General features: G+C 37.4%; 1 protein-coding gene across 1 annotated transcript; it reads right to left on the bottom strand.

Moving 5' to 3' along the window:
* Positions 1-12924: 12924 nt before the first annotated feature.
* LOC118826628 (aquaporin-4-like) lies at positions 12925-24976 on the bottom strand. Its single transcript, XM_036597650.1, has 5 exons — positions 24858-24976; positions 22730-23144; positions 21596-21760; positions 17823-17903; positions 12925-13749 (listed from the first exon to the last, which is right to left on the bottom strand). Exons 1-5 carry the CDS (start codon positions 24917-24919, stop codon positions 13477-13479), a joined length of 996 nt encoding a protein of 331 aa, XP_036453543.1. The 5' UTR covers positions 24920-24976; the 3' UTR covers positions 12925-13476.
* Between the last annotated feature and the right edge of the window lie 629 nt (positions 24977-25605).

The following is a 25605-nucleotide window of genomic DNA, read 5'->3' as shown; positions in this document are numbered from 1 at the left end:
AGAACAAAACCTTTTCATTTAGGGGTCTCGAGCAACATCCTACTCATACAAAATAATATGATTAAAAAAGAATTCATACTTCAATAATTGTAATTAGCAAAAAAGTATAATGAATGCAAAAGTAGTGAATCATATACAGGAGAAATAGAACCTTTAAAATGATAAATACAATGAAAATACATGAAATATAAAGTTAGATATATATAATTAAAATAAAAACAGGGACATAAAGATATCCTCAGGATCTATCATTATTCACACACACATACACACACGCACGCACACACACACACACACACACACACACACACACACACACACACACACAAAGGGCTTAAGGGTCCCTAAGCAACTACTTTTAACACTTATAGCAAGAAATGGCTCTGATTTTGGAGGTTTTCTTCCCACAGTGACAACAGGCTTGTGTTTCACTGAAAACAAAAGTGGGTTAACTGGGTTGTATTATTGAGGTGTCTATTTCCTTTTCTCAGTAAAGGCTTCTTGTCAGCTACACATCCTTTCAGACCCATAGTGTTGAGTCTTCTCACAGTGGAAGGATGGACAGAAACACCTGTGGATGTTTTCAGATCTGAAGTAGCTTGATTTTCTCCTCTCTCTCAAAGATGAAAGCTTTGAGTGCTGTTTATCTGATGGGGGCAGTTTTGGTGGTCTACCTTCTCTTGCAGGTGGTTGTTAGGAGTCCTATTTTCTGTATGACTTTTCATTTTTGAAATTCAGTCATGGAAACTCATGCTTTTGTCATGTATTTTCCTTGGACTTTCCCCTGCCAAATGCAAGTGGATTATATCTAGCCTACTCCTGAATATGAATAGCTTGTATTTAATGGCCATTTTGGATGGAAATTACATAACTGAAAGCCTTTCATTACTGTATTTACATTATCTTATTCAGAGTGACTTACAAAAGTGCTTTGTTGTGAAAGCCAAAAACAGGAATCTGTGCTGATACAAAAACAAAAGTACATAAAACACAGAATTATGACATGGCACAATGGCAAAAGTGCAGTACAAGTAATTAGTAAAAGTGCTGCATTAGTGTATGTATGTGCAAACCCAATTCCAAAAACTTGACAGTAGGTAAAATGCAAATAAAAACAAAAAGCAGTGATTTAAAAATCTGCTTTGGCTGGTACTTAAACAAAAACAGTACAAAGAGAAAATATTCAATGTTTTACCTTCTCAACTTCATTTGTAAATATACACCTATTCTGAAATTGATGTCTGCAACACATTCCAAACAAGCTGAAACAAGGGCAGTTTAAGATTAGAAACATTGGGAAATGTTCAAAAAACATCTTAAACAGATGATGCAATTATGCTTGGGCAAAAAAAGAGTATCCAGGAAAGACAGAGCCATTTATAAGCAAGGATGGTTGAAGCCACTTTGTCAAAAATGCATCAGCAAAAACTCCGAAAGTTTAAAAATAACATTCAGATTTTATGTATTTCCTTCCTCTACAGTGCATATTATCATTAAAAGATTCAGGGAACCTGGAGAATTGTGTGTGAAGGAAAAGGCCAAAAACCACAACTGAATGCCCGTGACCTTCAGACAGCACTGCATTAAAACTAGCAATAAACACAGCCCAACGCTGCATCCACAAATGCAAGTTAAGACTGTACTATGCACAGTGGAAGCCATATATCAGCAGCTTCCAGAAACGCCGCCAACTTCTCTGGGCTCAAGCTCATCTGAAATGGACTGATGAACAGTGGTAACAAGCACTGTGGCCTGACCTACTGTTGCATATTGTGAAGTCAACTTTTCAGATTGTTTATGGAAATAATGGATGTTGTGTTCTTTGGGCCGAAGATAAAAAGGACTATCCAGATTGTCACCAATGTAAAGTTCAAAAGCCAGTCTGTCATCTCTGAAAGCAACATTAACACTGAACACACTTTCTGGATGTGTGGAGAGAGTGCAGGTGCTGGAATGAGCATATTTTCATAAAAACAATGATGTTCATAAGGTAAAGCATCAGATATTGTGTTTTTGTACTTTTTCAATTTATTACAGGAAAGAACTTACTATTAACTGCTTTTTGTTTTTTATTAACATTTTACATACTGTCTCAACATTTTTGGAACTGAGTTTGTAAGTCTCTAAATAAATTGTATACATTCCTCATTGAATACATATTTTATAGTATGATTAAACTTAAGGCCTAGTTTACCAGTCACAGATTAAGCCTAGACAAAATGAACAGTTGACAATGCCAATTGACTAAATTGACTAAATTTCAATGAAGAATCACTACTGAAGACTCTTGTTTAGTCTATCCATAGGCTTCATCTGAGTTCAGGAAATTGGCCCAAAAATGTGTTCTGGAAGTTGGGAACGTCGTTATATCTCTGAGCTCAGGTTAGTTCAGTGCTATTTTAGAATCTGTTGACAGCCAGCGCATAACCGCTGTGTTCCAGACTCTTCTGTGTGATGAATATTTTTTTTTCCTGGTTGCCACATTCTCATAGGCTACACTGAAATATTTACTAGCCCAGCAGGATGAGAGGATGTCAGTGTCATTCTCTTCACATTGAATTGTCATTTCTGTGGGTGAGTTATTAAGTGAGTGAGCGGAACAGCATCGCCAGGTCCCCGAATAATAAAGGCTTTATGTGTATGGATGTGAGTGTGCAACCTTTCATTAGCGAGCATACTTGTTTGTGCGTATCAATCTTTCAGGATGTGTCTCGTTGCACTGCCTGCGCGAGTACGCGTTGTGTATGTGTGCGAGAATGTCGCAGTCTTTCCTGTTCCTGCAGCATCAGGCGACCCCAGAGCAGCGACTCAAGGCAGTTTGGAGAATCAAACAATTTCACGCTGCTACTGGAGGAGGAAATGAACTGAGCCCAGAGCAATAATAAAATTATACAAATGTTATTACAGCCTTGCCTGCTACTGTCCTACTTTAATTCAAATGTGGGTACTCCAGGCAGCCCTGGTGGCACAGACCTTCCTGAATAAATCAACATTAGCTTACGTCTAAATTATTAAGGAAGTGTGAGACTTTCTTGTTTATAGTATGAATTATTAAACCGCCGTTTAACGGCGCTATTTCTCCGCCATTCCCTCAAATATTAATTGCTAATGATTTCTAAGGTGTGTGTTTTATCTGTTTGCCGGTTTCGTTTGCAGAGACGTCGCGAGGCTCTCTCTCTCTCTCTGGGGTGTTGGGAAGCCTCATGGAGACACTGAAGGCTCCTAAACACAAGCTGGCTGCGGTGGTGTTTTGGCGCTGCTGTTCGGTTAATGGTGCATACTGTATGAGTGAAATGTACAGGAATGCAGCAAGGTGAAGGTCTGTGAACAGGATTTGTCTGATCTTCACTTTATAGCACAAAGAGACCCACTGTAGAAGACCAAAAAGACATAGAAGATATCTTTGTCCTTTACTGTTGAGCACCGTGATTGAGGTATTCAGCAGATTCTATTCTATTTTATTCTATTCTACTCTATTCTATTCTGTTATAATGCTTCAAAAGTTAAAGCACTTGCAGAACACTGTTGATTGCTGTATGCTACCTTACTTGAGTTTAGGTCAGTTGTCAGTTGTTGGAACTGCTATTAACATATCCCGAAAATTTAAGGTGGAACAGAATTTAAGGTGGAACTTCCATTAACGTGGCATTAAATTTATGATGGCACAGAATTTAAGGTGAAACTTCAATCAACATAGCATTAAATTTAAGGCGGAACCGCTATTAACATAGCAATAAATTTAAGGTGGAACAGAATTTAAGGTGGAACCACTATTACCATAGCACTGAATTTAAGGTGAAACAGAATTTAAGTTGGAACTTCGGTTAACATAGCATTAAATTGAAGGTGGAACTGCTACTAACAATCACTATATTTAAGTTGGAACAGAACTTAAGGTGGAATTATCATTTCATAGCATTACATTTAAGGTGGAACTTCAGTCAACATAGCTCTAAATATAAGGTGGCACAGAATTTAAGGTGGAACTCTTTTTAAGGTGGCACCAAATTTAAGGTGGAAAAGAATTTAAGATGGCACTCCATTTAAGGTAGCACGAAAATTAATTTGGCACAGAATTTAAGGTGGAACTGAAATTAACATAGCACTAAATTTAAGGTGGCACAGACTTTAAGGTGGAACTTTATTCACGGTAGCACCTAGCAACGAATTAGAATCCACCACAGATACTGCAGCTTCTGCTTAGCAACATTTTACCAATATTTTAACAACTATCAACAGTCAACTATCAACTATCAATTTTTACGTTATTAACTGGCTTTTTCAAGCCAACTTAAAGTTCGTTCATGAACTTTCCCTTTCTAGTTCTATTCTACTCTATTCTATTCCGTTATAATGCTTCAAAAGTTAAAGCACTTGCAGAACACTGTTGATTGCTGTATGCTACCGTACATGAGTTTAGGTCAGTTGTCACCAACCCCCCTTCTTGAAGATCCACTTTCCTGTAGGTTTCACCTCCAACCCAAATCTAACACAACTCATTCAGCTAATCAAGCTCTGGATTAGGTGGGGTCAACTAGGGTTGAAGCTCTGTTTGCAGGAAGGTAGATCTCCAGGAGCAGGGTTGGTGACCAATGACATATGTAGTTCCAGGCAGCTGCTATGATGTTGCTATGTGGTTGCTATGGTATTTCTACTCTAATAACTCTTTTCCACTATAATAATTATTTTTTATAAAAAAAGAGTGGATAGTTCCAGTCCTAAAATTGGCTGAGCTGCGTTTGGAACTGTTTTATAATGCTCAATATATATATATATATATATATATATATATATATATATATATATATATATATATATATATATATATATACACACACCTATGACCACCTCACCACAACCAAATTCTGTAAGTGCCAACTCACAAAAAGGCTTGCATGGACCACTGAGTGTACTGATGAAGGAAGAACCCGGTTTTGTTTAAACTGAGGCAACTGTGACGTAACTGCAACTTCTTTTCTTAATTAGAACAATGTTTGCTAGACTTATTATGCACTGTTTGGATGCAGGAGCCAGTATTTTAAATTATATATAGCGCACTACGTGACTGCAATGCATAGTGATTGACCACTGAACATTCTTGACCTCTTTTGGCAGTACATGGTTGCTTGGCAATGATAACATACGCTAAAGGAGCTACATTTCTTAGTGGAATATCTATCTCAATTATTGTTAATAATAATAATAGTAGATTATTTAATGAAACATTTTGTATTGTATTTTATGTCATATGCCATTTTACAAAAGTAATAAGGAACATGAGGCCATGCATTACAGTGATTTTATCATGGGAAAGAGTGTTTATAATGACACCCTTAACCCTGATAAAGTGACAGTAAAGCATGACCTCTTTACTAAACCATTCTATTTACCATTAACATTGGCCATTGTATTGTGTTTTATTCTTTGCTATTCCATTAACTCCTATTCTATTCTATTCTATTCTATTCTATTCTATTCTAGTCTATTCTGTTCTATTCCTTTGGTTCTGTTTCTTCTTCTACTCTCTCTGATGCCCTACATCGTTGCTGGTAGAGAGTTGACATGCTTGAAATTGTGTGTGTTAGCATTCTGAATTCTCTTTGACTGTCTAGTTGTCAGGCATCCTACGCGCCCTGATCTCTGATGCAATGTTGCGACTGAAAAAAGAGAAAAGAAAAAGAAAAAAAAAAAGAAAGAGAGAAAAAAAACAACATCTGCAAGTGTTTGTATTGCACGAATCCAATCTATAATTAATGTTCATGAAGGAAAAGAAAATATTATCTTTGGTAACAGTAAATACTGAATATCTGAAATGAGTCATTAATATTGCAAGACCATCTTGCTCAATGTGCCTTTACGCCACTGGTAAAACATTTCTTACTTCCTTTTAGGCTGCTTAAAATGAGATATGGAACCTTAACTCGTGGGCTGCATGCTTCATTTATTTAGCTATTAGTGGTACTAATGGGAGATTGTATGATTAGTGGCTTATGCTGAAATGCTTGGCACAGTGAGGAGTCTGCTTCATCTCTGGTTGATAAATGTGCTTTAAGGTTAAAGCCCCCTGCCTGGCCTTGTATACACAATGAGGAATATTGACACCTTCTCAGATTTATACCCTCATTTACTGGACTCATGAAGATGATGGACTTGAAGCAGGGCAGGAAATGGGCTTCAGGGAGTTAGGGTTTAGACTTTGGAGGCCAGCCATGGGTTTTGGGTCTAGACTTAATAGGTTTATGAATTCTTATATTTCTCAATCAATTGTTCTTCTCAACCAAGGCAACAGCTGTCTATTTAGACAACTTCAGTACTCGTGCCATGAGTGATAACAGCTGCGCGTTGCAGGGAAATAGTTGTGGTGCAATTTAACTCCTTAAATGGCCAGGGCCCACCGGCAGGCCCAATGTTTTATTACACACTTCTATAACCTAAGAATAGCTCAGCCAGTTTGCATTGACATGAACTGAATAATAAGATATAGTGTTTAATAAGCCTGTGATTATAAGGGGTTAATGTGCGCAGTGCTGTGTAAATATAGTATAACGATAATATGGCAAGTATAAGTAGTATGGTAATGTACCATGTCGTATCATACTGTATTGTATCATAATATATGTTGTATAGACATATGATTTCATATAGTATTGAATTTATATTGTATTGTGTCATATCAAGCTGTATGGAATTGTATCAGATTGTATAATATTGTATCCAATCATATTGCATCATAGCATATTGTATCAAATCATGCCAACAAATTTGAATCTGACAAAGTTCAATCATATATTTCTTTGCAATGTATCAAATAGAATTGTTTTGTACTGAATTGAATTCACATTGTTTTGTCTCACATTGAATCAAACTGAATCGTATCATGTCATGTTGTATTGAATCATATTGTATTATGTTGTATGGAATTTTATCATATCATATTGTATTGTATCGCATTATATCCTATAGAATTGTATTGAATCAAACAATATAATATCATATTGTATTGTGTCATATTGGATGGAATTGTTTTGTATCATATCATAATTTTGGACTTGTATCATATCATGTCATGTCATATTTTATGAACTTGTATCATATTTTATAGTATTGTATTATATAGCATTGTATCATTTCTTTGCACTGTATCAAATAGAATTGTAGTGTATTGTACTGCACTGAATCGTGTCATATCATATTGTATCACACTGAATCAAACTGAATCACATCATATCACATTGTATTCTAATTGAATCTTACTGTATTATGTTGTATGAAACTGCATCGTATTGTATTGTATCATATTGTATCATGTCATATCATATGGACTACTATAATATTGTATTCCATTGAATCATACCATATTTTATCATACAGTATTGTACTGAATCATATCATTTTGTGTGGTCATATATCATTTGGACTCATGTCATCATATCATAGTGTATAGAACACTATATCATCAGATAGTATTATATTGAACCATATTATGTCATATCATATATCGTATTGTGTCATATCATGGCGTATAAAATTGTACTGTATCATATTGTATAGTATTATACCCATCATACTGCATCACGTCATATTGTATTGAACTGTGTCATATTATTTCCAACTGCATTGCATCATGTAGTACTGTATAGAACTGTACCATATCATACAGAACTCTATTGTATCATATGAAATTATATCATATCACATCATAGAATCTCATTGTATCATATTACACTGTATCCAAACATATTGTATAGTACCAAATTGTATCACAGCATGTCATATTGTACTGTATCCTCTCAATTTATTGCATCATTTTATCATCTATGGTTGTGGAAGGGCTGATGTAAAGAGAAGACATATCAGAGCTGTAATTTATTAGCACATTTGTTTATAAATTGTTTTTGGATATATTTGTCACACTGGGTATGACAGCTTTACCAACACTCTGCCTTTACTCTGGGGGTTTGGCTACTTGTTATCAGGAGTAAATCATGTCATATATGGCATATACAGGTCATATAATAGCACTCCTTTATATCTAAACCGAACACGGAGGATGGGTTCATTTACTTTGTATGTGTGAGTAAGCTGGAGCTTGTGTATCTTTCACTAAACTCTGCTGGAAGTCTGCATATTTAGTTCAGTACTAAATTTGGACCAGCCTGTGAAATGTGTCCCTGAACTCCTAACAGTTTTAGACTCCTGTCTGTCAGTTTGGCATTTCAGTCGGTATCTAACACACCATTTAGATGTTTCTTTGGTTGGGAAATGCATCTCATATCGTCCATTGACTAAAAGGATCAATGAGTGAATAAAAACAAACTGCAGCTGGTTGATTATGCCACTCAGCAAATCCCCTCTGGTGTGCTTTTGACATATATTTACAGAAGTGGAGAAAATACTAAACAATTTAGGCCGTTTTGGCTGGACAGCAACACTGTGATATTTGCCTAAAGCTCTAATCTGGAAGGTTTTCTCTGAGAGCTCTAGAAGTTTCTCGAGAAGTTTGACTTGCTGGGGGTCATGTGTCTTCATTACTGAACACTGATTGCAGTCTAAAATTTTGGACCTGTTCCAATTAGCAGCAGGTAATGAGTTATAATTATAATCACTTCAAAGATTAGATTTTGAGGTTTCCTTCTGAGTTTGATTTGTTTCCAGTCAATGATTGGTATTATGCCTGAATACCAGATTAAATGAAAATCATAAAAATGAATGTCAAAAAAAGTGAATCAGAACCGCTCACTGCCCTCTCCTGGACAACAATAAAGAAGCACCTGTCGAGCCAGGCTTAGCAGCAAAATGGTCTACAGTGCCATCAGGTGGTCTTAACACTCATCTACATCCAGATGGGATTCTTCAGCTGCATTTAACAAATTCAGAAGTTTATGAGGGAATTGCAAAAAGAACAAAGTGATTCTGTTCATATTACAGACTAGCAAGAATATTCTGGGGAAAATAAAGACACTGTCTTGGTATAAACACAAACAATTTTAATAATGTTAAAGGAAATTTTAAGACAATAATAAGAATAAAACAAAAAATCATAATATTAATAATAAAACCCTGATCATTCCAGAAATGCAGTTCATTAGCTTACAGAGGACTGTAATAGTGATTTTAGTATAAGTAACACTATATTTCATAGACTTAAATATGTATTACACTAAATGTTGACTATGTTTGGTCCTGCATTCCAGAAGGTGGAGAATCACAAATCTAGTATGGCTATAATAACAGCATATATTAAAATAACAAAATTAAATGGAAAAAATCAAATATATTTTGAGAGAAGTGTGATGGAAATGGCTGTAGGCCATCTATTTGGTTATCAAAGCAATGTAAATAATAGTTTTGGTTTAATGTTTATTACTTTGTATTGTTTATTTAATGCTTTGTATTGTTACGTTGCTAAAGTTCTGGCCTATGTGGTCTGTTAAACTCTCTAAATATAGCAGCTGTTGCAGTTGATCAAAATAAATTTTAAAATTAGTTATTAAGGATAACGCATTGAAAAATATTATCCATGCTCTATTGCAACTCAGAATACGGTAACACTTGATTTGGATAGTCCACTTTAGATGCTTTGTAGATACTTAATTTACTTTCAAGTTACATCCAACCAAAATATCTACTAAATTGGCCATAATTTTCTTTAACTCTAAACCTGGTTGTAATCCTAACCCTAACCTTAATCTCAACCCAAAACCTAAACCCAACCCTCACCCTAGTCCTAGCCCTGACCCTGGTCCAAATCCTAACCCCACCACTGTTTAGAATCAACTGAGCTTCAACAGATAGTTTATTAACAATTTGAACATCTATAGATAATCTATAGGGGACTATAGTGGACTATCCAAATAAAGTGAGACCCAGAATACTCCACTGCGAAGATTTCAGCCTTGAGTAATCATAGTTGGGATGGGTGGATGCTGGATTTGGATGCTGGATCAGTGTCTGCTATACTGTGTTCTTTGTAAACCCACAGCTTGTGCACAACATAACTTTCAAAATCCACTGCAATGTCCTTCTAAATTGTGTGACCAGCTTTTAACCAACAATGATAAAATATAGCGCCCATATAAAAGGAACAACATGATTTCTGCTAAAGTGCTGGGGTGGCTTTGGCAATTTGTAATTGAAAGGGCCCATTCAGTCAAATCTTTGCTAACAATGCATGAAAGCTAGTGTTACTGTCTAGAGGCGACACTAGTTTACATTTCATTGCTACCCTCATTACCATCTATCACTTTGTGTATATTTGAGACTTTCAGTAATGTTTTTAGTCTGATAATTTTCAAATATTTCTCGGTATTCCTGTTTACCTTCTAACACAAAATGTAACTTTCCTCTCACTCCCATTCAAACTGCCCTACTGACCCCTGTTAATTATCCACACATAGAGAAATGACACATTGACAAATGAAAGAAACAATCTATATAAATGGGTTGAGAAGCATATTCAGATGCTTTCAGACATGAGCACTGCATAATACAGTTAAGTGATGACGTATACAACTGCTAATCAGGCCCAGTTAACTTCAATGATCTCAAAAGTGGTCCATTTTTGGAGCACGGTGGCAGGAGTATGAGTCACAAAGGCTTACTTTTACAGGAACTGTGACTCGACAGATCTAAAGTGATCTGCCTTTAGATCCGAGAGAAAGACATCATTAAAGAGCGTTGAAAATTGTGGTTAAAACACACACATTCAGTTCAACATGATGCTCATGAATAAGTACGATACAGAAGGAAAAACAAAAGAGCAACTGTTCCTCAGGGGACAGAGAATGTCAACTCAGTATGCAATCAGACTGTGTCATCAAGAACAGTCCATCCACAACTATACAGAGAGGGATAGTAGAGTTACTGTACTTAAATCCTTCATTACAAAGCCATTTGACCTTCAACACTGGTCTACAGAGATGTGGAAGAAAGTGATTTGGTCAGACGAGTCATCCTTCACCATATCCTCCGCAAGTGGGCGAGTGCATGTACAACATACACCAAGAGAACAGTATAGACCTGAATGCTAGACCCCTACAATGAAGGTGGCTCTGTTATACTGTTGGGGGCATTTGTCTGGCATGGTTTGGATCCATTTAGAGGGAGAGGTCACTGCAAATCAGTACATTATTCTGACTTCATTCATCCTATAATGAAACTATGTCAAACTATGTAACTATATATGTCTATTCTCATGGAAGTGGTCTCTTGAAGGGTCATAACGCTCTATCTACAAGATACAAGGGGTCACCGAATGGTTTGATGAGTATGAAATTGATGTAAATCATATCCTGTGGCCTTCACAGTCACCAGATCTCAACCCAGTTGAACACCTACGGGAGATTTTTGGATCAACCTGTTAGACAGCGCTCTCCACCACCATAATCAAAACAACAGTTGAGGGAATATCTTTTGGATAACCTGTTCTATCCCTCCAGTCAAGTTCCAGAGACTTGTAGAGTCTATGCCAAGGTGCACTGTAGCTAGGTCATTCTACAGAAACATCCACTTTTTTATCTATCCATAGGAGTCACTGGTGCTACTAATCATCATCGGTGTTACACATAAGAAAGGTAACACGAGTGACTTTTTTAATGAAAAATGCATTTTACAAAATGGCTGCTCCAGAGCATCAAACCACATGTTGTAAATCATGGAATATCCACTAAAATATGTAAAGTATGTATTCTATTTTTTCACAATTACCTAAGAATAAAGTCGGTCACACCAGTGACATCAACTAAAGGGTTCATATGAAATCATGAGCTAAATGAGGAAATTTCTGATAACTGAAAGACACAGTGGACTCACTATGTGCTTTTCTTCATAGATCTTCAGAAAATAGGTAAAAAGAAGTCGTGATGTCATCAGTGTAATTTTTATTTCAAAATAAGAGATTTTCTGTTACGCAGTAACACCAGTGACACGACTCCTGGGGACAACAACTTTCATTATATATTTTATAATATTTATTTGGCATTTATTTTCTTTATGTCATTTAATGTATATATTTCATAGTCATGTATAGATTATTGTAGTTAAAATTGCAGAAAAACGTTTTTTTCTTCAAAATATGGCACGGAACCTTAATACATGACTGTGAGGACGAGCACTTCTGTAGTGCTTGGAATTCTATATGATTGATTTAAAAATCAATATTGCTAAATTGAGGCTCAAGAAGGTGTGATTATTAAAATAACATTGTTTTATTTTAAAATATAAATAAATTGTAACCCTAACATGTTTTTGAAATGTAATATATCTATAAAGGCTGGGGACACAAAAATGGATGTTTCTGTAGAATGACCCAGCTGTTCTGGCAGCTCATGTTGTCCTAACACCCTGTTTTCTATTTGTCACCCCAGTGTAAGAGTCTTGCAAATTGGTAGGTTAGACTCTTGGGTATTAAGGGAATACTTCATTCAAAAATGCTAACTTTCCTAAAAATGAATAAATGGGTTCCTGTTAGTGATTTGATCAAGATTCCATTTGCAGTTAGCCACAGTGCAATTCTGGGGTAAAATACAATATTCCCTCAATTCCTGTAAAGGGCTTGGGCCAGTGATTATCAAGGAACATTCCAGATTTTGTTGTTGCATTCGCTTTTTTTAAAACTCTCAACTGCTTATGACAACTAGTTGTACGAAAAGATTCAAAGGTGTAAATAAGCAACGAAAAAAATTAAAACAAAGTGAAGATTGAGATTATTAAAAGAATTACATTAACCTAAAATAACCACAAAAGAACATAATTAAAAGCTTGGCATGACTGAAAAATCTAAAGGCCTAAAGGTAAAACAGCCTTTGCTTTGAGTGGAGATGGTGAGGGCCCTACCGACCTGCTTTAGACCGTCTTTAATCCCAGCCTCAATCCATCAAAACAAGAGTTCAGTAATTTTCTTAATGATCGTAGAATCTCTGATGTCATAACATCTTCATATATAACACAGGACACTAATCCATTTATGTCAGGGTAATGGTGGCTGCCTGGGTTGTTCGTTGATCTTCATTTCACATAGTTTTTCACATCACTGGACGACAAATGTGAGAATGGCTTCGGCTGTGCATTTGTTCATGTAAAAGGAAGTCAAGCGAAAGGAGTAATTCCATTCGGATATGGCTGTGGTGAACATAAAACAGAGAGCGCATCCATCAGCTGAAATACACTTTTTTGGATGCCCTGAAAGAAACTCTTCTCCCTGAGACGAGGCTGGAGGTTTGGGCCTTACAAGAAAACTTTCCTGAAAAGTGCTAATGCGGCTAATTATGAATAGAAAGCTAGTAAGACCATTTCAGCATGCTAGCATGCTAACCAATCTTCTCCGTTGTTAACCACATTAGCATTTTCCATATTTTCCATATTCATATACACTTCTGGGAAAGTAATCCTTCCCTTGCAGCAGGCTTGGGCTACTGATGGTGAAGGCCTGTTGTGAAGGCCTTAAACATTTGTCTCCGTCTCCAGTTTGCGCAGAAGTCATACGGAGGACAGGCCGTCCCCAGACGAATCCTGGAAAGATTCTTTCTTTTCATCTTTCTCAGTATCAGAGGAGGAACCAGGCTTGATCACAATGTCGTCTGCTTCTCCAATGTGATGGTTGCTGGGGCACTCCACCTCTTTGTACTTTCCAGAAGCATCTTTGATGAACATTTCCTTGCAGCGTCTCTTAAGCTCAGGGTCTGGGCAATACAGGTACTGGTATAGTGCAGCTGCCAGGATCCCACCCAAAATGGGCCCCACCCAATACACCTAGAGGGAAGGGAAGACTTGCATTAGTTGGTAAGTTATTAGCCCCATAACGGGGAAATTTCACCTCCGCATTTAACCCATCTGTGCAGTGAAACACCACATACACACTAGTGAACACACACACACTAGAGGGCAGTGAGCACACTTGCCCAGAGTGCCCTATCCACAGCACCCAGGGAGCAGTTGGGGGTTAGGTGTCTTGCTCAAGGGCACTTCAGTCATGTCCTGTCGGCTCAAGGGATCAAACCAGTCACAAGGCTTCCAGTCACAAGGCTGGTCACACTTTACTGTGAAAATCTGCCGTCAGGGCAATTACCTACATGTTACTGGAGTTGAATGACGCTATCACTCAATAATCAGCTTGTCACTGCCTTGATAAGCTACTTTGCCGAGCAAACAAATGAATGCTGGTCGAATGCTGTTCATTTTGCTTAAAGAAACTGGAGTCCTGCATTATGGAAACACAGTTAAAGGCACTTAAATAAATTTCTACCTCAATATAGTACAATAATTTTTGAACAGACACAAAAAAACAAACAATATTTTTCACCAAACTTTATCAAAAAACAGAAGATTAGCTCCAGTTCTTTATATAAAGATGTGATTAATCAGTTAATAATAAAAATGATGTAGGCCTAGTATAAGCACAGAATAACCTTATTAACTGCTGTTTTATTTTAATTTTCCAAGTAGTGCCACCCTACTAAAAAATAATGTGTCTAAACCTACTCTACCTGACCACACTTATATACTGAATTGTATGAACAAATGTTAGAAATACATGACTACATAATGTGAATTTGAAACTAACACTGTAACACTGTCGTACGATGAGAAAGAGATATGCTGTAACGGCAGCGACATAGTAAAAAAGCAATTCTGGTTACTTGTGCTCTCTCTCAGGTTTTCTAGTATTTGTGTGATGAGGCAGAGCCTTTAAAAAAAACACAATGCTCTACTGCCACAAATTCTTCCCTCTGGAAAACTATACATATCTCTGAAATGATGTTTTATACAGATTTATAGCTTAATTAAAAAAAAAAATATATGAGGAATCAAAGTTTTTACAATCATATGTGTTTCTCATGAACATTCACTGATAAAATTCAACAACTGCCCACTGGGATCTATTATAAGTATGCATGGAAATGTGTCAAAATAAACTGTCCAGTGAAACTGACCTAATGATACAGATGCAGCATAGAGATTAGGTTGAAAAATGCTAGATTCATTAATTGTTCAGCCAGAAGTGAATGTAGTGAACACACACATAATGATACATACAACATATGATAAAGAAGAAGGAAACATGAGGGGTAACCAAGCAGGAGGACACCTCACACAACTAGTCAAATGTTTGAAAATTGAGTTGAATTGACTGAACATGTGGAATCAGGTGTGCTTCTGCTTAACTGAAGAGAAAACTTGCAGCCACGCTGGCCCTTTGTGGATAAGACTGCAGGCCCCTGGTTTGGATATACACAAGCCACAGGTGGAAACTCTAATGATTAGAGAAGAGACTAGGGATGAGACAAGGTAAATCAGAGACATGACAAGGGAGGAGATTGGAGAGGGCAGAGCCAGGACAGGGAAACGGTGACAGCATGCTTGTACATTCCCTATAGGATTTGATGTGACCCTGGTGATGGTATTGTGATAAGTTATGTGGTGGAGACAGAATCCTGCTGTTTTGAATGGTGGACATAAAAACTGATGCTATTCTAAGAATGGATTCTTCAAGCCTAAGCAGAAGCTGTCAGCAGGACATGAGATCGTGTAGCAGGGCTGGAAACCCAGCAACACTGCCAACATCTGCCTCTGAGAAGATACACTTCAGCTAATGTGACACCTATCCTAAATATAGCTATGCAAACACAAAATCCTTTTTTTCTTTCTTTTAAATTGGTCTCCAATCAGCTAAATTGCATGTTTGTATAAGAAACAAACTTGCTGTTTGTTGTACCAGGTGTAGGTGGAGTCTTGTGTCAGATGACTGTAAAATACATAATGTCTTTTTTGCGATCCAGTTATCTTGGCGCTTCACTTGGAACTTTGGAACAGAGCGAGTCCAGTTGTCTGTTTCATATTCAAGACTTCAGGATTATGTAAGACCTCAAATGGCAGACCCTAGGCCTACGGGTCATGACCTGGTGCAGGAACGCGCAGTTAAATTCCTAAAAGACCACAGTACTGCACTGTTAAGTGTTCACTCCACTCCACAACAGCTTTAGTTAATCATCATCTAATTATCACTGCTTGATGAGTTGAACCAGGTGTAACGGGGGAGGGACAACTAGCCAATTTTCAGATGAAAATTTCAAATACACAAAAGTTGTTTTTTAGACCAAAGCAACTACTGTCAGAGATATGATAACTCATGATTTACTGTTTATACTTGAATGATCGGTTTTTGGCTCTCCTTAATTCCTCTTGTTTAGTTTGTAGTTAAATATAAAGCTGACGAACCCAAGCTTCCTCTGCACTGGAAGTGTTCTGTCCTTCCTGTGCTTCTACTCTTAAAATTACACCAAAGGGACAGTTTTGTAAATGTTCATGAGATAGTAAAAGTTTTTAGTATCTTTTTTTTTGTTTGTTTTTATGTATTTGAACTGTTCTTTTAAAACCTTCTGAAGCACCCAGAAAATGATGTACAGTGTTTCTTAGCTGACTTTTTATTATCTATCTGTACAGGTAAAACTAAAAAAATCTATATTACAGCGTGACACCAATACCAGTGTAGACAGAATATAACACCAATACGAGTACAGACACCATTACAGGTATACCGTTACAGGCGATATATAACATCAATCCAGTTATACCAATATAGATGATATATACCACCTATACTGGTATTCTGGTGGTGATGATATATTGTACTAATACAGGTATACCGGTATAGATGATATATATCACAAAACATAGCACCAATGCAGCTATACTGGCATAGATGACAGCGCCTATACAGGTACAACAGTATAGAAAAGTTGTAGCACTATACCGGTATAGGTGATATATATAGCTATACCGGTGTAGACGATAAATAGTGCCTATACAGGTTCACCGATATAGATGAGACATAGCACCAATACAGGTATACCGGTATAGATGATATATCACTAACACACGTATATAGCTATAGACGATATATACCACCAATACAAGTACACCGGTAAAGATGATATATATCACCAATACAAGTATATCTTTAAAGACGATATATATACCACATAGATAGCACCAATACAGGTATACCGGTAAAGATGATACATGCCACCAATACAAGTAAACCTGTATAGACAAAATATAGTGCCAATACAGCTATACCAGTACAGATGATGAATAGAGCCTATACAAGTACACTGGTATAGACGAGATATTAACCCCCAGTACAGGTATACCAGTAAAGATGATACATCACCAACACAGGTATATTGGTATAGATGATATGTAGCACCAATACAGGTATGCTGGTATAAATGATATCAGGTATATCGGTATGGATGATATATACTGCCAATACCAGTATACTGGTAAAGGTGCTATATATCGCAAATACAAGTATACCTTTAAAGATGATATACACCGCATATTCACCACCAATACGAGTATACGAGTGTAAACAATATATACCACCAATACAGCTATACCGGTAAATACAATATATGGTCCCACTGTACCTCAGTTCTGTGGCCCTGCAGAGGCTAAAGTGAAGAAGACTCTCACTATGGGCACTTGGACCCTGTCAACATTTCATCTGTCATATAAACCCAGTGGCATTATTGACATATTGATTGCTCTGCAAACATAGTATCAACCTTTATCCTTTTGGAGAAGAAATGCCCTTGAGGAGCACGAGATCAGGTGTGTATTTGTTCCTGGCAGGAGGACATGGATATGTGACCTTCTTGAATTACAGTTTGTAATAGCGTCTCTGCATTGATGACATAATTAGCCTCATGGCTAACCTCTGGTGCAGCAGGTGGGTTCAGCCTTAGCACAGATGAACTCCAGTGCAAGCTGAGCTATGACATGCTTTTCTTCTTTTTACATAAGACGAATGATGTTCTTACCCAGTGGCTCTCCCAGCTCCATGTGACAACTGCAGGTCCAAAAGAGCGAGCTGGATTCATGCTGGCTCCAGTGTAAGGGATCTGCAAGAGTACAAAACTTCAGAAAATATGGTGCTTCATGAAGCACATCACTGGCATATCTTTGGCTTTTACATGGGATTGAACAATATCAGAAAAATATTGTGACATTTTAGATTTTTGCAATAAATATATTCGAAAAATAAGATAAAATGATCAATCAAGCTGTGGAAAGGTTGCCAGAGTACATTGTGTAGGGCTACACAATACGTACAACTGATGAGCCTGTGCTATTTTGACTAAAATTGTCTATGGACCACATGAATGTCTCAATTCATCAAAACACCCCCAAGGGACTCTTCTGGGGCATCAAAGATTGAGCTGATCTGATAACACTACTTGTAATTTGTTTAAATTTACATATTATAGCTTTCAGCGATACCAATATCACAAAGGCCAATATTAAGAGAACAAGATAACAACAAACAATATAATGTACAGCCCAACTTTAATCTTGTGGATAGTTATTTGGACAGAGCAGATACTTAGTATTTTGGACACTGTTGTTTTAGACACTACTATTTTGGACACTACTGTTCAAATGTTTGGAATTACGATTCAAAAGTGTGGAATAAAAACATTTTTTTTGCAAATACATGCATAAAATTATTCTAATATGTTGCTATTCTAATATGTTGCTACACTCAGCTACACTAGTACAAAGGTACTAAACTGTCACTGGGCTGGTACCCTCAAGGGTACACCTTCAGTATCTTTAGTTAGGGGACATAATTTCATTATAATCCCTTGTAATTATTTAGATTTTTTCATCCTGTCTTGACTTCAGGCTTTTTATTTTATTGTTCTGTTTCAAAACATTAGGTCATGAATATCTACAAATACACAACTGCTCCTCTGGGACTTGATTGTTTAATAACATTTACTGTTTATTTTTACTATGTGAAATTTTTGTTGTCCCTCTTAATTCTTTAAATTGTAAATAAACCATCAAACTGAATAACGGTTATTAATATGACAAGTGGCAATGCATTGATGCCAATGCTGGTATCAGGTATTGGACTAATTTACTAATCGCACTAATTTACTCATATTTGTACTGGTAAAAAAGCACTGATACCACCTGATATGCCCAATACACCTGGTACGCTGCCACATTAATGAACAAACGAGTTGCTGGTCACTTTAAACATCCTGCCTAGGCACATTCCTCTCAGGCCGTTTTTAAACACTCACAAACACAATCACAACCACTTCTCCAACACAGATGGAGACAGAGGCTACCAAAACATAGACAAAAAAGTCGACATTTGAGGTACCAAAGTACCGACTTTATTTTGACTAAATAGAACTGCAAGATATACATGCTAATATGGCAATTTTTAAATTTGTTTTTGAAAAATATGCTGTGGAAAGACTGTATTTTCCTACTGTGTACATCACAGTCTGTTTTTCATTTCAGTGCACAGCGTGTTACAAGTTAGCGAAGCTGCTGTAGCTCAGTTCCTCAGCATTTTTGCTCAGTACTCGGTCCACAGAGTGGTGTTTAGAATGAAACAGTCTTACTGATCATTGTCCATAGACAGAGCTGTCTGTAGAGGCTGTGTTTCACATAGCATGCAAATCAGAGCGAACGTTTGTGTGCAGTGTGAGCAAAAACGTCGTAGGCTTTGTCTGTACACAATTTAAACATACATTGTTAGTCACGAAAAACAACATTTCTAAAACCGCACAGTGTGTGTCTCGCTTTAGAAGACATTCAACTACAGCTCATCCAGCCAAACAAAAGACTCCAGCAACACGTAAAACTCGAAACATGAGCTCCACGAATTAGCCTCGCATGTGATTCCTGATGTCAGTGTGCTACAGAGACAGGTGCTGTAAAGAGATGAGGAGCGGGATCAAAACTATGAAATGTACTTTACTTGCAGCTGTATAGAAGGGCTTTTCTGATGTGCAACAAAACCCACTCTTCTCCCCTGCAATGCTACTCGAACCAAGGCAACTAATGTTAGCTACATTTTAAAGGTTTCACTGTTAAGGTACACTGCGCTCATTTACACTAACAACTACTTAATTCTTAGTAGGTTACTCATTATGGAATCAGAATCAGTATCTGCAAGCACTAAAACTTGTACTTGGTCTGAAAAAAGGTATCTATGCATCAGTAATAATAGTGATCCCAAATTTTGAACAGTAGCCTAGAGATGGTGCTGATCTGATACCAGTTATCAGTATTGGGCTCATATCAGCAGAAAATGCTGCTTCGGATATTGAACAGAAAAGAGGGCTAAATTTGATCTAGTCCTGTAAAATCTATCCTGAAACAGCACTCAGTCACACTGTGTTATATGATGTTTTTGGCTGTGTAGTTCTTCCTGTGGGTTTAAGAGTGTGATTGATTAGTTTCAGTATGCTAGACTATTTTTAGATGATCAATGAAATGAAATGTGTCAATTAAAAATAGCTCATTTTAAAGCTAAGTAATTTCTGGAGAAGAAATATCTGATTGCAATTGATATTGGCTGATCCTCAAAGTTTCAATACCACCGTTGGTAACGGAAAGGAACGTCTCTAATAGTGACCACTGAGGCTCAAACTCCTGAAAGAAAGCAGCAAAGGCTTTATGAAATATGCACTGATGCACTTTCCACACTTACCTAACATACCCAATTATGAGGTAAAACTATTTAGACCATTCAGATATATATTCCAAGGCCTTTAGAGCCTGGCTTACGACTTTTCAAATGGGAATACAAACGTAATGCCTCTTTATCAGTGCCAGGGCTGCAACTTTGTTGTTCTAGAATCCCTGATGAAGCTGTGGATTTAAATGATCTCATTTACAAAATCAAATGAGCAAGCTAACTACATCCCCAGCAGACAGTGCCTCTAAAAGCCTAATGTCTGAACTGTATCGTACAGCATGATATTGAAACTCTGGGTTTAGGCTTGCAGTTAGTCTTTCTTACAACCAGAGTCTCTACATTTTAGCTGCACCACAATCGGGAAGGAGTTTTAAGGTTATGTTATATGTTTACTCAAAAAAATGCCTGTGCACATTTATCAAAGAATGTATTACCATAATAAAGAAAAGGCGAGGAAAAAAAGGAAAAAGAAAACAGTCAGGTGTGTTTAATATTGCTGTATCTAGGCATGGCTCTGAGCAAATTCACTTGAGGATTTACTTTGGGAGACAGTTGCTATGGCTGTGCCAGCTGCTTAGGTAACAGGGAGACCTCCCAGTGAGAAATTGTTTTCAAAGATTTCTGTCTAAATAATTTCCTGAATAGTAATTTTTCAAAGTAAAGCAAGTTACTTTATTTGCTTGCACTGGTTTATTGACTCATTTTTCAGGTGTCGTACTCTATAACAGGGGGGACCCTTCTCATATATCCTTCAGAGATTAGTTCCAATCCCAATATAACACACTTATGAGCACCAGGTAATAAAGGGGCCTCAAAAGCATCAAACTTTTCTGCTAAGATGTGTTGGTTTAGGCTAAGAACCAAATTCTACTGGAGGGTTGATCTATAGGAGCTGGGTGCCCCCCATTCTCAATCTCAGGGCCTCTATATGCTGCGGATTTTCATTTCCCTGATCTAACAAACCATGAAGGGCTGTATAATTAGCTGATGAGATGGATCAGGTGTGCTAGAGCAGGGAAAACACAGCAGTGCATGGGGACCTACGGCTGGAACTGGGAACTACTGTTCTAACACGTTAGGTTCACTAACCGCAAACAGATGCCCGATGACTACAGCAATGCCGATTGCAAGGCCAGCTGATCCTTTGAGGTCGCTGCGTTTGGGGTCACAGGTGGCAAAGATAGTGAAGATCAGCTCAAATGTGATCAGAAGCTCCACAACCAGAGCGTGGCCCACTGAGATACGGGGATTAACCTGCTCAAAAGAAACCATAATTGAGTTTACAAGGTTATCTCTGTTTATATTATTCTATCAATGTAACAAACTACTCGAATCAATACACTGAAATCACTAACACTGACTTACCTCAAAACAAAGCTGTATGGTTTGATTTACTTAAGCAACAGAACATGATGTGGAGTGTATTATCGCAAATAACGTCAAGGCTGTGATTTGGTTGTAGCCAAAGGCAAGTGTTCTACTGCTTTTAGACAAATAAATTTGAATACTGGCAAAGCCTTTTGGCAAAAAAGTAGTATATCACTGCTGTCGGAACAAAACCTTTTATCTCCATTTTTGTCATTTTTCAGTTTTTGACATAATTTCAAAATGCCAGTTTTCCTTTACATTGAGTGCAAATTTCATGATGAACTGACCAAAAGAAATGGCCCAATATGACCTGGAAATACGTCTGGTTCCATTGACTTATATTAAAAGTAAAGTATGTTTTTTCCTTCTCCTGTAAAGTTATCATTTTGGAGACACAAAGTTTTGTTCCAACAACACCAAAATATTAATTTTACTTAGCAAACAGTGGCTGTAGGAATGATACAGCTATGGTAAGGGTGGGCAAAATGACAATTTTTATCAGTACCATGATAAATTAGGTCAAAATATGCTTTTAGCATATTATGGACATTGTCAATATTTAAAGAGCACTGATTTTCATGTTTTATTACAAAGAGACCCATAAATAGTCCTGTTTAATTGAATATTGTTTCACAATGATTTTATTCAGGGTCTCACACATTGTACTGTATTAAATCTAGTTATAGTTGTTCAGGGTTCTTTGCATACTGACGGTATCTATGATACGATCAGAAAAGTAATGTGGTGTAATTTCTTTTGCCCTATCCTACCTTAAACCATAGGGTCAATAGTTATGATGTAATCATCAATAATTTCATCCAAATGCATACAAAACATGCTAACAAAGCATCTTACCGCCGTGATGCCCAGCCCGCCTCTAACAGCGCTTGGAGTCACCAGGAACAGAACTCCTGCCCCTACGATGGCTCCCAGACATTGAGCGGCTATGTAGAACAGGCCTTTAGCAAGACTCAACTTCTGGGTGACCACCATGGCAGCGGTGACAGCTGGGTTGATGTGGCCTCCGCTGATGTGACTGAAGCACTGCACCATGGTGGCGATGCTCAGGCCGAAACACAGGGAGATGAGCACCAGATCCGCAGGAGGTGGGTTTTCTGTACCTGACGCCCAGTTGATGGTGGAGCCCAGGCTCAGAAGAACAAAGATCAGCGTGGCTAAGAATTCACCAGAAACAGCACGCCAGAAGGGCTTCGTCCAAATGCCTTTAAAAGCCACCATGATGCTCTCACAGCTGCACGATGGTAGGCACCTTCAGAGCAAAATAAAGACATCTCTCAGCCAAAAGTTGCTATATAGCTAGTTTTCTAGTTATGTATTACTAATTCAATCTCGTCATCCTCTGTAGACTCTACAGACATTGATAACCCACTTACAGAATCGTTCAAAACAATATAAAACCAATTTGGTTGCAGATACTTGTAAAATATTATCCTAATACACAACTAAAACTTTACAACTTCATAGGTTTCAAATAATCAGTGGGAAACTGTAAAAAGGAATGTGTCCAGAATGTTGGACAAAGCTAAATAAGGAATAAAGTTATAATAAACATCCAGAAAGCCTCGTATTTGAAAAGTGGTGATCAAATCTTCATCAAGTAGATAATTACAGTGTGTTATCCTGTGTGCAGAGGAAATATATTTACATACATCTCTCAAAATCTGAGTTTTGTGATGTATATTTTTGACATATATTACACATTTTGATATATATCTTCCAGACAGGAGTTTTCACGTAACAACATCTTGTCATAAAACTTGAAATATTAAATAAAGCATCGACAAATAACCTCTTGTGTCTACTTCATGGTATTTCACAGGATAAATGTGCCAAAGTGTGCCAACCTTGTGAGCTCATAGTCTGCCCAGCTATCTCTATAATTGTCCATTCATGTGTATTTTCTTTTAATGTCCATTTCGACATTGTTTACTTACCTTTGTCAAGACAGATAAAATCATGTTCCTACAAAATCCTGTCTGGTTTGTTTTTGCGCCTTACATAACCACACTCAAAATCCTTGGAGCCTGCACAAGAGTCACAGTCTCCATCACAAATATTTGTCGAAGTGATAAGGTATATGAAATCAGAAGGATAAGACAACACAGTCTCGCCAGATGGGCTCAGCAGAGACCGCAACTAGCCTGGTTAACTGAGAAGAAAAGTATGGTCCTGTAGATAACTCACACCCCCTTTACCCAAAACGACCACACAGAGACTGTTATATATAAGAGGAATACACAAATACTGCCAATGTACTTTCAGTGGGGAATGCGGCATTCTTGACCTGGGCAGTGTAAATGACGGAGACATTTCTGTGAGGAATGCTAGTTAAATGCCAGTCGTTTCTGTTCTTTTTAGTCAGTTTATGAAAGAGTAGCCTTTAAAATGTGATCAGTTTAACAGCCAGAGACCTACAGGCTCAATTAAAGACCACAAAAGCATAGTTATATTAGACTGACCCTTCAGTGACCTCCTGTACAGCAGATTAGTCAATGCAAAAAGCTGCTGGTCAGACTAAACAGACAGTCTAATGTCTATGTCACCTTTCTTGGTCTAATACCTTTGCTGAAAAGGGACCATTAGAAACTATTAGAGTTAAAACCTAAAAGTTTGCTTTCTAATAGCAATTGGCCCAATGGTTTCCACTAGTTTCCTGTAGAACACCTATTAAATGCATTTAGAATTAGCCACTGGTCACCTGTTAAGCCTTTTGGATCCTTTACATTGTGGTTCCAATTTATTAAAGAAGCCAAAACACATTACAAAACCTTCAGGAACCAACAGAAACACTAACGGTTAGAAAAACGCTGGGCAGGTTTCTCTGCTGCTTACATTTTAAACTGTAGCACGTTATTTTAGACCAAACACCAAAAGAAGAAAAGACAGAGCTTATAACAGCCTTTAGTGCCTACGCTGAAGGATGCGGGATAAAATATAGCACTAATATGCAAGTTGGACTTACAGATGAGCAGCAAGCGGTGAGAGAGCAGCAGGTGCGTGTGCGAGGCAGGAGGAACAGCTCATTGTGCCGAGCAGTTCGCGCCTGGGGATTTATTACAGGGGCAACGAGGCTTCACCACCACCACCATCATCATCACCGTGATCATTATCAACACCCCCGAGAAGTACAGCAGAGCCAAAAGCGAGGCCACGCCCACCGACGCATCGCGTTAGCTTAGCACAGTTTACCTCAGAGTTGTGGAGGTGAGTGGAGCAAACTAAAACCATCCTCAGGTAAAAGTCTGACTTTACTCATATGATGACTGAAGTAGAAGTAAAAGTAGGTGTCAAAAACAACTTTGGTACGAGTTTTATTTAGTTATTATAATTTAGTTAAATGGTACATAGTCTCTTGCAGAACTGCAGAACCTCTGAATGGGCTACACCCAGCATCTGTCAGCATAGGACTAAATTTGTTTAGCTATTCTTTTCTTTTAAAAGTCCTTTTTTTGGTGTAAAATAAAGGGGCTCGGTAGTAAAAGGTGGTAGCAATAGCAAAGTAATCAACAGAAAAGAAAAAAGGGAGTATGTCTCTTCAGGTCAATTTTTTAAAAATTCTGCAGAATTAAACGGTTTCCCATACGGAAATCTGACATATATAATGGCATAATCTGACAATATATGGTTTTAAAATATATAATATGTCGCTGTTGTCAGAAGAAAACCTCATATGTCCAAAATGGTGACTTTACAGGAGAAGGAAAAAACAT

Source organism: Colossoma macropomum, unplaced genomic scaffold (assembly GCF_904425465.1).
Source record: "Colossoma macropomum unplaced genomic scaffold, Colossoma_macropomum, whole genome shotgun sequence".
Lineage (NCBI taxonomy): Eukaryota > Metazoa > Chordata > Actinopteri > Characiformes > Serrasalmidae > Colossoma > Colossoma macropomum.
Note: the sequence above shows the minus strand (reverse complement) of the source record. Positions and strands in the feature narration are given on the sequence as shown.